The 10,721-nt window shown below is 35.9% G+C and overlaps 1 protein-coding gene across 1 annotated transcript; it reads left to right on the forward strand.

Annotated features, from left to right (window-relative positions):
* The first annotated feature begins 316 nt into the window (after nucleotides 1-316).
* On the forward strand, nucleotides 317-9,927 carry LOC130135312 (MADS-box protein AGL42-like). Its single transcript, XM_056304117.1, has 8 exons — nucleotides 317-867; nucleotides 941-1,162; nucleotides 3,361-3,442; nucleotides 6,445-6,506; nucleotides 6,609-6,708; nucleotides 7,662-7,703; nucleotides 7,801-7,842; nucleotides 9,704-9,927. The coding sequence occupies exons 2-8, from the start codon at nucleotides 978-980 to the stop codon at nucleotides 9,818-9,820; spliced, it is 630 nt and encodes a 209-aa protein (XP_056160092.1). The 5' UTR covers nucleotides 317-867; nucleotides 941-977; the 3' UTR covers nucleotides 9,821-9,927.
* The last annotated feature ends 794 nt before the right edge of the window (nucleotides 9,928-10,721 follow it).

Raw genomic sequence — 10,721 nt, forward strand, 5'->3', positions numbered from 1 at the left:
CTGGTAGTATTCGACCAAAAAAAAAAAAGAAATAGCCTGTGTCCCGAATTGTCAACGTCCCATTGGCTAGCTGCGCACGTCATGGTACGATGATGTCGACAATTCCCATATTTATCGTACGACCTTTTTCCCCTTTTTTTCACCCCCCCCCCCCCCGGGTTTTCGTTTCTTGGTGCTCTCTCTTTCGCAGGTCCCCAAGGCCACAGCTGAAGCTGAAAACCACTGCAAATATAGATTTTTCTTTTCGAAAAAGGGAAAAAATCTCCTCTCTCTCTCTCTCTCTCTCTCTCTCTCTCTCTCTATCAAAACAAGATAACTCAGATAACACATCTGCGTCTTTGAATCTTCTTTACCAAATTAACCATGCCGTTTCGGTCGAACTCGGATGCTTTGCTTTCCTCCTCGTTTCTTTCCTTTTTTGTTTGTATTTCCTCTTTATGGGTAATAAAAGGCCTTTTTCTCTTTTCCTTTTATGTTTGTGGCCGCAAAATAAAGAGAGAGATCTATCAACTGCCAATAGATCCTTTGCGTTCATTTTATTTTTTTCCGGTTTTTGTCTTTGCCCTCTCATCCCCGTCTCTAGGGTTTCTGAATTCATGGTCATCTTTGTGACATAGAGAAGAGAAGCTCCTCCCTCTAATATGCTGTGCAGATCTTTGATGCTCCGACCATTGATTTTGTGAAATCTTTGTCCTGTGGTTTTTGCTTGGGTTCGAATGGTATGTTCGTCCATTTCTGTGTGGAAAGAAAGTGTGATTAATTTTGCAGGGTTTTTTAGCTTCTCCAGTGCTTCAGTCTAAAGTCTTCAGAATCGGAGGAGGAAGAAAAGATAAGTATTCAGCTGGTTGAAGCTGCACAAAGTACTTGGTGAGTCTTCGTTTTTTAACGTTGTGCTATATTTGTTAAGTATATCCCTATTCCTGAGTACTTGTCACTCTAGGGTTGATAATCATAACGTCTGTGGGGAGAATTTGATCATGGCGAGAGGCAAAATTCAGATGAGGCGAATTGAGAACCCGACGAGCCGGCAAGTCACCTTCTCGAAGCGCCGGAGCGGGCTGCTGAAGAAAGCTCGCGAGCTCTCGGTCCTCTGCGAGGCCGAAGTCGCCGTGATCATCTTTTCCCAGAAAGGAAGGCCTTACGAGTTCGCGAGCAATTCCGAGTAATGTTCCTCTACTGATTTTTCGATTTCTCGAGTTGATTTTAGATGGGGAAGCATGATTGAGCCATTTTAACATTCTTGTTTCCAAGATAAGGGCATGTGCACACATACGCTGTGTTTGTAAATTGTGAGGGACAGCATCATGGGATGGATTTTTTCTTATTCTCGTTTTCTTTTGTATCGTTTTTTGTTTTGATCAAATGTTTAGTGCTTCTCCCCTTCGATCATGGACTGAACCCACCATGATGACCAATCTAGATTCTCATTTTCGGACAATTTTTAAAAACAATATGACTTTTGTTCAGATATCCTAGTCGAAAGTAGCTGAGAAAATGAAGTATAAAACTATAAAATCTTCTTTTTCGCTTTTTCCTGGATAGTCAATGCACTGAGGTGTACCCTAATCAAAGGCTAGATCCGGGGGATTTGATGATCAAAGGCATTCATTGTGTACGCTGTTGCGTTGGAGTTGGACTCTCTTTCTTAATGGTTCTTCTGAGGAAACAAATTGTTGAATATCTTGCTAGTACTGATCTCCTCCAGCCACTTCACATGTTAGGATGATTAGTACTTTGTCTTGGGAAATGAATCATATATTGATGTTAGTGGAACTAGGGACTGGTATTGTTGGGTCCTTCTGGTTTTGACAAGTTATAATTTAGCCTTCACCCCAATTCCACATTGATATCAAATGAACATGCCGACTAGTGTCAAAGTTTTATAGTTTATAAGGCTGCTTAAGTATTGCATCTAGTAATCTGCTATCTAGGGATTGATCTCCATTAAGTAATGCTTGGGGCTGATGGTAGTAAGCGTATTCACGGTTAGGTATTATTCTATTCAAAGTAGATTGGTTGGAAAAATGTTGAAGGAAACCAAACTTAAATTGATAAGGGGGAAGCCTTCAAACGATACCTTGTTTGATTCAGTTTGTTCTAATTACACCACGTAGACATGGATTAAAACTATGGTATGTACCCTATCTGATAATGGTTATCTCACAAATCATAAAAATTGGTGTTTCAAGTCTTTGAGCATTCCACGATGCAAAAGCTCGAAATTCATATGAAACATATTATATTAGTCGGAAAATCGAATAATTTGTTATCTATCTACCGCCATATATATGAAGCATTTCGAATTAAACAAAAAGCATTTGTTGGTTTATCCGCTTGGTCATGGTTCATTGAAATCGAAACTTAAAGCATATGTACTTATGCGATTAATTTATCTCTTTCCCAAATCAAACCAATCCGGCAAAAGTTGTTCAAGTTGATTTTTCAATGGTACTTTAACCCTAAACAAAAGCCTGTAAAAACCAGTAATAGATATCTTCAACTTTATGTACTTTTGGTTATATGGTGCTTTGAAGGGTGAATAAAATTATGGGCTTGACTACATTTGTGTACTGATGATGTTAAGGGATCGAGTGCATTCTCTAATATAAAAGACTAAGGCAAACATGACACAACACACTGATCTCTTGGAGTTCTAATTCATAGGGCATTTATGTTAAAAAAAAAGTGACTGCAATCGTACATGTTTGCCATTTTAGTTGCTCCATTATATAAGTACTCACTGTTCTTCATTTACCGGGTAAAAATAAGTACTTGAGAAATCACAAGTTAATGAAGATGCAACTGCTTGCTCTTATAATTTCTCCGAGAAGTGGTAAGCCCTTGTACTGCTTCACATTGTAACTGATGATTTTACATGCATCATGTGCTGTTCTTACTTCTTAATGACATGGGGTGGCATGTAGAATTCTGAAGACTTTGGGCTTGAGCAAAAAACATTGCATTAATTCACTCTGCGATTACGTTCAAATATACTTCGCCTGCGCACATGATATACTTTTATAATATCAATTTGAATGTTTTCACGCTAAAATTTGAAGAAAAATATTGCTGGCATGATTATTTACAAAGTATAAGGTGGGCATCCAAGACTTTACAAGTACTTCATATCGTTGCATATAAGTTGCTTAGAGGCTAAAAGCTTCTTGCAGTGGCTTGTACCTATTGCATATTCTGTTGGTGAGTAATAGTGATACATATTCACTGGAAGTCATGCATGGTTCACAAAAATGATCATTAATTTGTTTAATGTTCGCTTACTTTAGTTTTGATGATACTTGATTAATTTGGAGAATGCATTCCCAGTGCCTGAGCTCATATACTGTCTTTGCAATTTTTCAGAATCCAAAAGATAATTGATCGATATTGTAGATCTGTAAATGATGTGGATTCATACAAGGCTAATATGGAACAATATATTCTGGTCAGTGCTCTAACCTTTCCATGATGCTACATTGGGTGCACTCGTAAGGAGTTCAGTGAGATTCTCAGTATAATTAAACAAGTTGCCAAGTTTGTTAGGCATAAGAAGTCAAAAATGTCCGACTAGTAATATTTTGACTTTTTATGCACATTTCTTAAAGGTTAACCAAGTCGAGCAGTTCGATTTTTATTCATTTTGCTGTATAAAAGAAAGCAACTTCATGCTTTTTTGGTGTGGATTAACATATAAACATCACATACAAAACATTTTTCTGGATAGAACTTACAAAAAAGTCAAACATACGAACACAAATGGCAAGAAATCTATTTCCCCAACAATCTCATAATATAGACTCATATATACATAAATAGTCGTCTTGTATGCAAAGAATCACGCTTGCATCTAACTGTGTACACGAATTAAACGGATCACTAGAACCATAAAGTAGGGATCATACTAATGATGATGATATAGTTGTAAAATGAGGGATAGAGTCAAGTAAAATTCAATTTCTGAATAAATCTTTAAAATAGTAAGTTTTCTCTTAATGAAGAGAGATATATATCCAAGATAAGTTGCGGATAAACTTATTTTGTCCCAAATCAATTATTTCATTTCCGTTTGATCAATTCAAGTGAAACCATAAAATGAAGAAATAAGCACCTTCATGAGAGCGATAGCTACTGTCTTCACATACTGACTTACCAGTCAAATGCTAAATCTAGAACCATACCAGGTTCAATAAAACTATGTTGATGAAAGGTTATGCATCATTTTTTCTCATTCTTCATGTTTAAAAAAATTATATCTCTTTAATTTATAATATCTCTAATTCACAAATAGCAACTTGCAAGGTACTAGTTTACAACCTTTGTTCTGCTAAACGTCTAAATAGATGCAAAAAAAATTCGGATCATGAACCTTCGTATTTAGGGCAGATCAAAGACTCTCTCTCTCTCTTTGAATATCTTTTAAACTTCACTTTCATAATTCTCTTGTTTGATGAAGATGCTTCTTTGTGTGGTTTATTTGCATTGCAAGAGATGAAAAGACATGATCTCAATTCTCAATGTGTTACTGCAGACATTTGAAAATTTGATCTCAATATGATCTTTTAGGTTATTTAAGTTGTGGATTTTCACAACATCCATCTTCACCAAAGCTTGGTAAAAACATCAATATTTCAAATATCAACATAGTAAATCCTTTTGTCTGCATCAATAGTATATCTCTATTGATGGAAACACTCACATGGAAGGCACATTCATGGATAGTGGATACATCTTTTGGCGAAGTTATAGCAAAACACGTTGCAGTTAGAAAAGTTTAACTTTCACAATGTTAAATATACATATACATGATACTTGTGCTTTGGCACATGAGAGATGCTTCATGGTTCTTAAGCATGAGGAATGCTAGGGATACTTTCTAAACTTGTTGACTAAGTGATCTGGCACTCTATAAGTGTTAATTCATTGTAAGAGATGAAAAGATATGGCCTCAATTCTCAATGTGTCATTTCAAACTTCTGAATCGATTTCTGTTTTGAGTTTGTTGTAATGATTTCTACTATATTGAGGATTAATCATTAACTATAGCCACTAATAAAGGCAACAAGATCAAACAGGCCACTGTTTTTACAAGGCTTTGATGAGGATGGACGTTAGGGGCTTGTGACAACTAGGATTTGGATTCTTCTTTTAGTTGAATTTATGGTAGTCTTCTCAATTAGGATTTGGGTACCGTCGGGATTTTATTAAATTTTCTACTTTTGTCACAAGTGCGATATTAAGTTTCTTGTGTAGATGAATTCTATTTCAATTCTATTTCTTGTTTGGAGTCTTCCTATCTGAATTAGGAGTATGATCAATCCTAGAGGGGTTCGTATGGATGATTGTAACTCTTTCTTGTGTTATGGAATGGTTCTCTGAAGTGTGAAACTTATGAACGTTCACAGTGTTAAATATACATAGGATACATGTGCTTTGGTACATGAGAGATGCTTCATGGTTTATAAGCATGAGGAAAACTTGGGATACTTTCTGCATTGGTTTACTAAGCAATGTTGCATTGCATAAGTGTTATTTAAGTTAGTAAACTCATTTAAGTACCTATCAGGACTCTACCTCACTTAGTAAACAAATTTAGGAGACAAGTCTTAATTTGTCTAGAATTATTCTTGAAGTATGCATATCTTTGTGAACCCAATTCTAGAAAACTCATCCAAATTTTATTTTTTACAGCAAAAGTCAAGTTTCTCATAAAAATGTGAGTCTAGTACAGGAGGGAATAATTTGAGAGAGCCATCAAAGCTCTGCTATCAAAGTGCTGTTATAGTTAGATAAAGGACTTGTACTATAATTACAAGCCACAACACTCTTATATTCATGTGGTTTGGTAATGACTAGGAAGAAGAGAGGAGAAACTGCTGATATATATAGAGTGACAAATAGGTTTCAAGTGAATTAAATCCTTAAAAATGCTATTTTGATCTTTGTACATGTCCTCAGGACATTAACTGGTCCTCTAAAATGCTTCAGCTTCTGAAATTCTACTCATCATCCACCACTTGATACCTCGACTACAAGCCCTCCATGGGCCTTACTCTTATTGTTTTCTGAAGGAAGTTTTAAAAGTTACTGTTGTTGTCTCTCTCTCTCTCTCTCTATATATATATATATATAATATATATATGTATATGTATATGTATTTGCAGATTGTAATAATATGAAACCGTGTTCTTGATAAGAACCCTCTTCTTGATCCCAAGAATTACTGAGGTGGTGGGCCATATTAATTGACTGTGGTTTACATTGTCCAGCTACAAATTTTGCAAGAACATTAGGGTTCTTGCAGTGGCAATCTTAGTTTTGCAGGATCCTGTGGTGTTACAGATTTGTTCACTATGATTGGTTTTATCCATTGCATGATTTCACATATGTTCAATTTGTATTGCTCTGTTCACTGGATTCATAAATATCACAATCTCCATAAATGCGCAGCATTTGAAGCAAGAAACCATGGATATGGAGAGGAAGATTGAGCTTCTTGAAGTTTCTCTACGGTCCGCAAATTTTGAGACTTCTCTCTTATAAATTACGGATTGAAATGGCTTCCTGATATCTAATTCCCTAAACTATGGTACTCCTTTTCTTTTTCTCATCAGGAAGTTATCAGGACAATGTCTTGCATCTTGTTCGATCGACGAAATCCAAATGATAGGGGATCAGCTCGAGCGAAGTTTGAGCAGCGTTAGGGCAAGAAAGGTACATGCCTCTTTGGCATATTTGTCCTTTTCTCTATGCCTAAAGATGTTTTGAGAACTTTTCATCAAGTAGCCGCTGTGTTTGGAGGCATGGAGATGGTGAGAAGTGAAAGAAAACTAAGAGAAACAATTTCCCACGAACGACTAACAAGACTGACCTAATAAATACAGGAACCGAAACACCAATTTCAATAGAGACTGCAGTTGCATTGTAAGATTGAAAATGAATAGACTAAACATGTCAAACTTGGCGTGTGAAAGAAGAGATTCAATTTTTCTTCATTGTTATTGACCTGTCCTCTTTTTCCAATAAACAGGGAAAAGATCATGGTTATTTTTTATCATCATTTTCCCCTGAGTTATTTGAAAGACTCTTTTTCCAATAAAAGTTGGTAAAACTAAAAAAAGAAGCTTAAACGTTGGTAAGTAAGTCAAATGAAAATTGATAATCCAAAACTAGTTGGTAGTTTAAATTGACAAAAGTTAATAAGTCACTATGATTTAGATTGTAATTTCAAATAAACTCAAAGTGTTAATAAGTTATGAAAATAAAAGTTGGTAGTTTGTAACCTATGAAAAAATATGTAACTTCATAAAAGTGTCTGTGATTTATCAATATATTGCATGGAAAAAAAGTCATCGGTTATATTTTACCAATAGTTTCTTGATGCTTATTAACCCTAAATCAAACTTACCAACACAAATAAAAAATCCGTGTTCTTTGCCATGGAACAATAGAATTCTTTGAGTTATTTTAGTTTATTAACCTGATTAATTTCTGTCTAAATTGCTCCCTTGAACTGTGTTTCTTGGCAAGTTGCAAAGCATTGTCCTTTCATTTCTAGCGATCATCATCTGAACTTATTTTCTCATTTTTTTCCTTTTACTAAGAAAGGTATGTGGACAACGTGCACACACAAGAAAGTTAAAATGTCTGTATGGATTCTTTTACAGGCTCAATTATTCAACGATCAAATACAGCAGTTACAAGCAAAGGTAAATGGAGGAATAAGATGAATGCATTTCTGATCTCATCAGGCATTGTTAAATTCCTGGTTTTATTAATCTAGCAACTTTGTTTGGTGTAATTCAGGAGAGGTCTCTGAAAGAAGAGAATGCAAAGCTTATTGCAAAGGTGAACCCTCTTTCTCATCTATGCTTTTATTGCCTACCTAGTACTTGCCATACATCATCACTCTTCTGTGCATAAATTAACCACTTTCCACAAACTTGTGAAACCTACAATAGAATCTCTCAATGAATTTCATGTATGATCTAGCAGCGTAGTTTTATGATCTGCTAGGACCAGAGAGGTCTTCAATGATTAAGAATGTCTTTTGCTCTTATGTTTTAATAGGCTTGTGTAGTGAAGAAGCTTGTTGCTTTTGTCCATCCACCAATATTAGTTGATTATGTGCTGCACAGTATAATGTACTGGTTAAATGTGGTGGTCATCAGTTTGTCTTGCTCTCTATACTCCTGGTGGTAAAACCGATAAAGGGTCTTGCGACATGATCGGTTTTTATGAGAAGGACAACGCAAAATTTCAGGGTGTTGTATCGGTTTTATTTTAAGCCTTTCTTTATATGAGAAGTTTTGATTTTTGATAGCATAATTTAGAATGAGCAGACGTTGAACATCACCAAAGAATTCTATGATCTTGCGACTGTTTGATCTGCTTGCAAAGTTACCACTAGCTCTAAGCACTAATCAATGCTAAGAAAATTACCACCACATTGACGAATTTACTGTCACGAGATACAATTCTACTTTTCTTTTTTACAGGGAACTGTAGACAAACTCAAATCTCTGGGTGTTCTACTATGGTCACATAATTATTTATTTTTTGGGTTGGACTATGGTCCCGTACTTGATCTGTTAAGAAAGTGATCGACTCCATAATAGAAGTTGCTAATGCAAATTTACTAACTCATGTTGAGAAAATTACTGTTGAGGAAATTACGATCATGAGATACAATTATGTGTATGGTACTGTAAGAATGTAGATGGACCCAAATCTATGTCTTTCTGTGATCCCATGACCATTACTTGATATGCTTGGAAAGTTACTGACTCGAGAAAAAAAGGTTACTAGCACTAAGTTAGTAGCCCGCATTGTGAAATACCACTATGTTGATAATCTTGTTTTCACGGAAGAATATATTATATTTCCAACTAGGGACTATAGACGGATCCAAAGTACTTAGTGATCACACTTGGCGTACCTAATCACTTTTTGAGCTTTTTAGTTTTTTTTTTCATCCTTCATCTTTTTTGAGAACAGAAGAGAGAACCACTTCTGAAGTTAGCTGTTGGGAATATTGAATTTTTCCTAGTGAAAATATCAGAAAGTTAGTAATTACCAATATGGTAATAAAAATCAGTAGCACAATGTTGCTGAGTAATCAATGTTGAGAAAACTACTATCCAACTTACTATCATTGGGTACAATTCTATGCTTCTAACATGGAATTGGAGGACTGAAAGTTCCTGTCTTTCTCTGATTTTGTAACTATTAGTTGATCTGTTTAGAAATACTAACTCGATAACAAAAACTACTAGCCTTGAAATACCAACCCATGGTGACAAAATTACAACAACATAGAGGATATTACTATCATGAGATACTAGTCTGTACTCTAAACATGGACTATAGGTGGAACCAAAGTTTGTAGTCATGTCTGTTGTAGCTAACCACTTTTTTTGTTTTTTTTTCCGGCAACCTAGGAGAATCTCTTCTAGAGTCAGATGTTGGGAATTGAAATTTCCCAGTGACTATTGATAGATCTGGGTGCATAGACCGATGCTTGCATCATCTAATTTAGATCCAGTGAAAGGCTTGTTCAATGCCTGTAAATCTCACATTGAGTTTCAGCTTTTTCCCATTTTAATTCAGTGAAGGTTTCTAGGTCCCTCATCATCATTCAATTGCATTTTTTATTTCTTTTATCTAACAGAGCGTTTTGCGTCTTTATTTTTCTTTCTTCCAATTTCAGTGCCATGCAAATCGTTGGGAGTCAACAGCTCATTCGAGAGCAGCAGCAATACATAGCCAGAGCTGCCGGAGTACACATGTTGAGACCAGGTTGTCCATCGGATTGCCGGAGAGTTGAACTGATTTGCCATCACCCGACACAAGTTTAATAATTCCTGTATAGAATGTAATGAGAATCACTGCAATATCACTTAGTGATATCTTTATTCAGCACTTTCACGACAACATAGACACGGGATTCATGGCAGTCATTTCAAAAATCTGAGAGTTAGAATAGCGAATGCAAAGAAAGATCGGTTCAGAAATGAGCAATTAACAGGATCAATACGAGGAAGATCAGTGAAACAAAAGAAATAACTTGCCTGCACCTTGGGCTTCCCATTTGAGTCACACAACAGTTGATTCCAAGAAAGAAACTTCTCTTTTGAGCATATAATCTCAAACGGCTTGATTGCATTTCAACTTAACTGGTCACCTCTTAGAGGTTGGCTAAGCCAAAAAATGTTCATCCGATCACATAATAATTTTCTTCAGCGTAGATACATGCAGACATAAGGGTCATGGGCATCTGAACTACTCTGGAGTCAAAATTGTCATGTTGCAACGTAAGGCTATTCAGTTGACTTGCGATGCATCCCAAACAACGAGGTCCAACTTTTTTCAACATGTGAACTCATGAGTCGTGACATGTTTCCTATGCGATGCCTTAATTGGAAGGGATTGGCGGGACAGACAATGAAGGATTCTAAGGGCCCGTTTGGTAACGTGCCAAATAGTGAAAATTTCTGTTCTTTTGTTCCCAGAAATAGTTTGGGAACAGAAATGCGTTTGGTAAAATTTTTTGTTCCTCGGCACATTTTTGCAAAAATTTGTGCCGAGAAACGGTTTTGGAAGAGAAACAAGAAGTAAAAAAAAGTTGCTTCTTGTTTCTCGGCACAATTTTGAGAATCAGTTTTTTTTCTTCTTTTACTTTTTTTCTTTTCTTATTTTGTGGTGTTGTTCTTAGTCGAGCCGCCGCG

This window comes from Syzygium oleosum, unplaced genomic scaffold (genome assembly GCF_021117445.2).
Source record: "Syzygium oleosum isolate NSW1041296 unplaced genomic scaffold, Sole_v2.1 Sole_v2.31, whole genome shotgun sequence".
NCBI lineage: Eukaryota > Viridiplantae > Streptophyta > Magnoliopsida > Myrtales > Myrtaceae > Syzygium > Syzygium oleosum.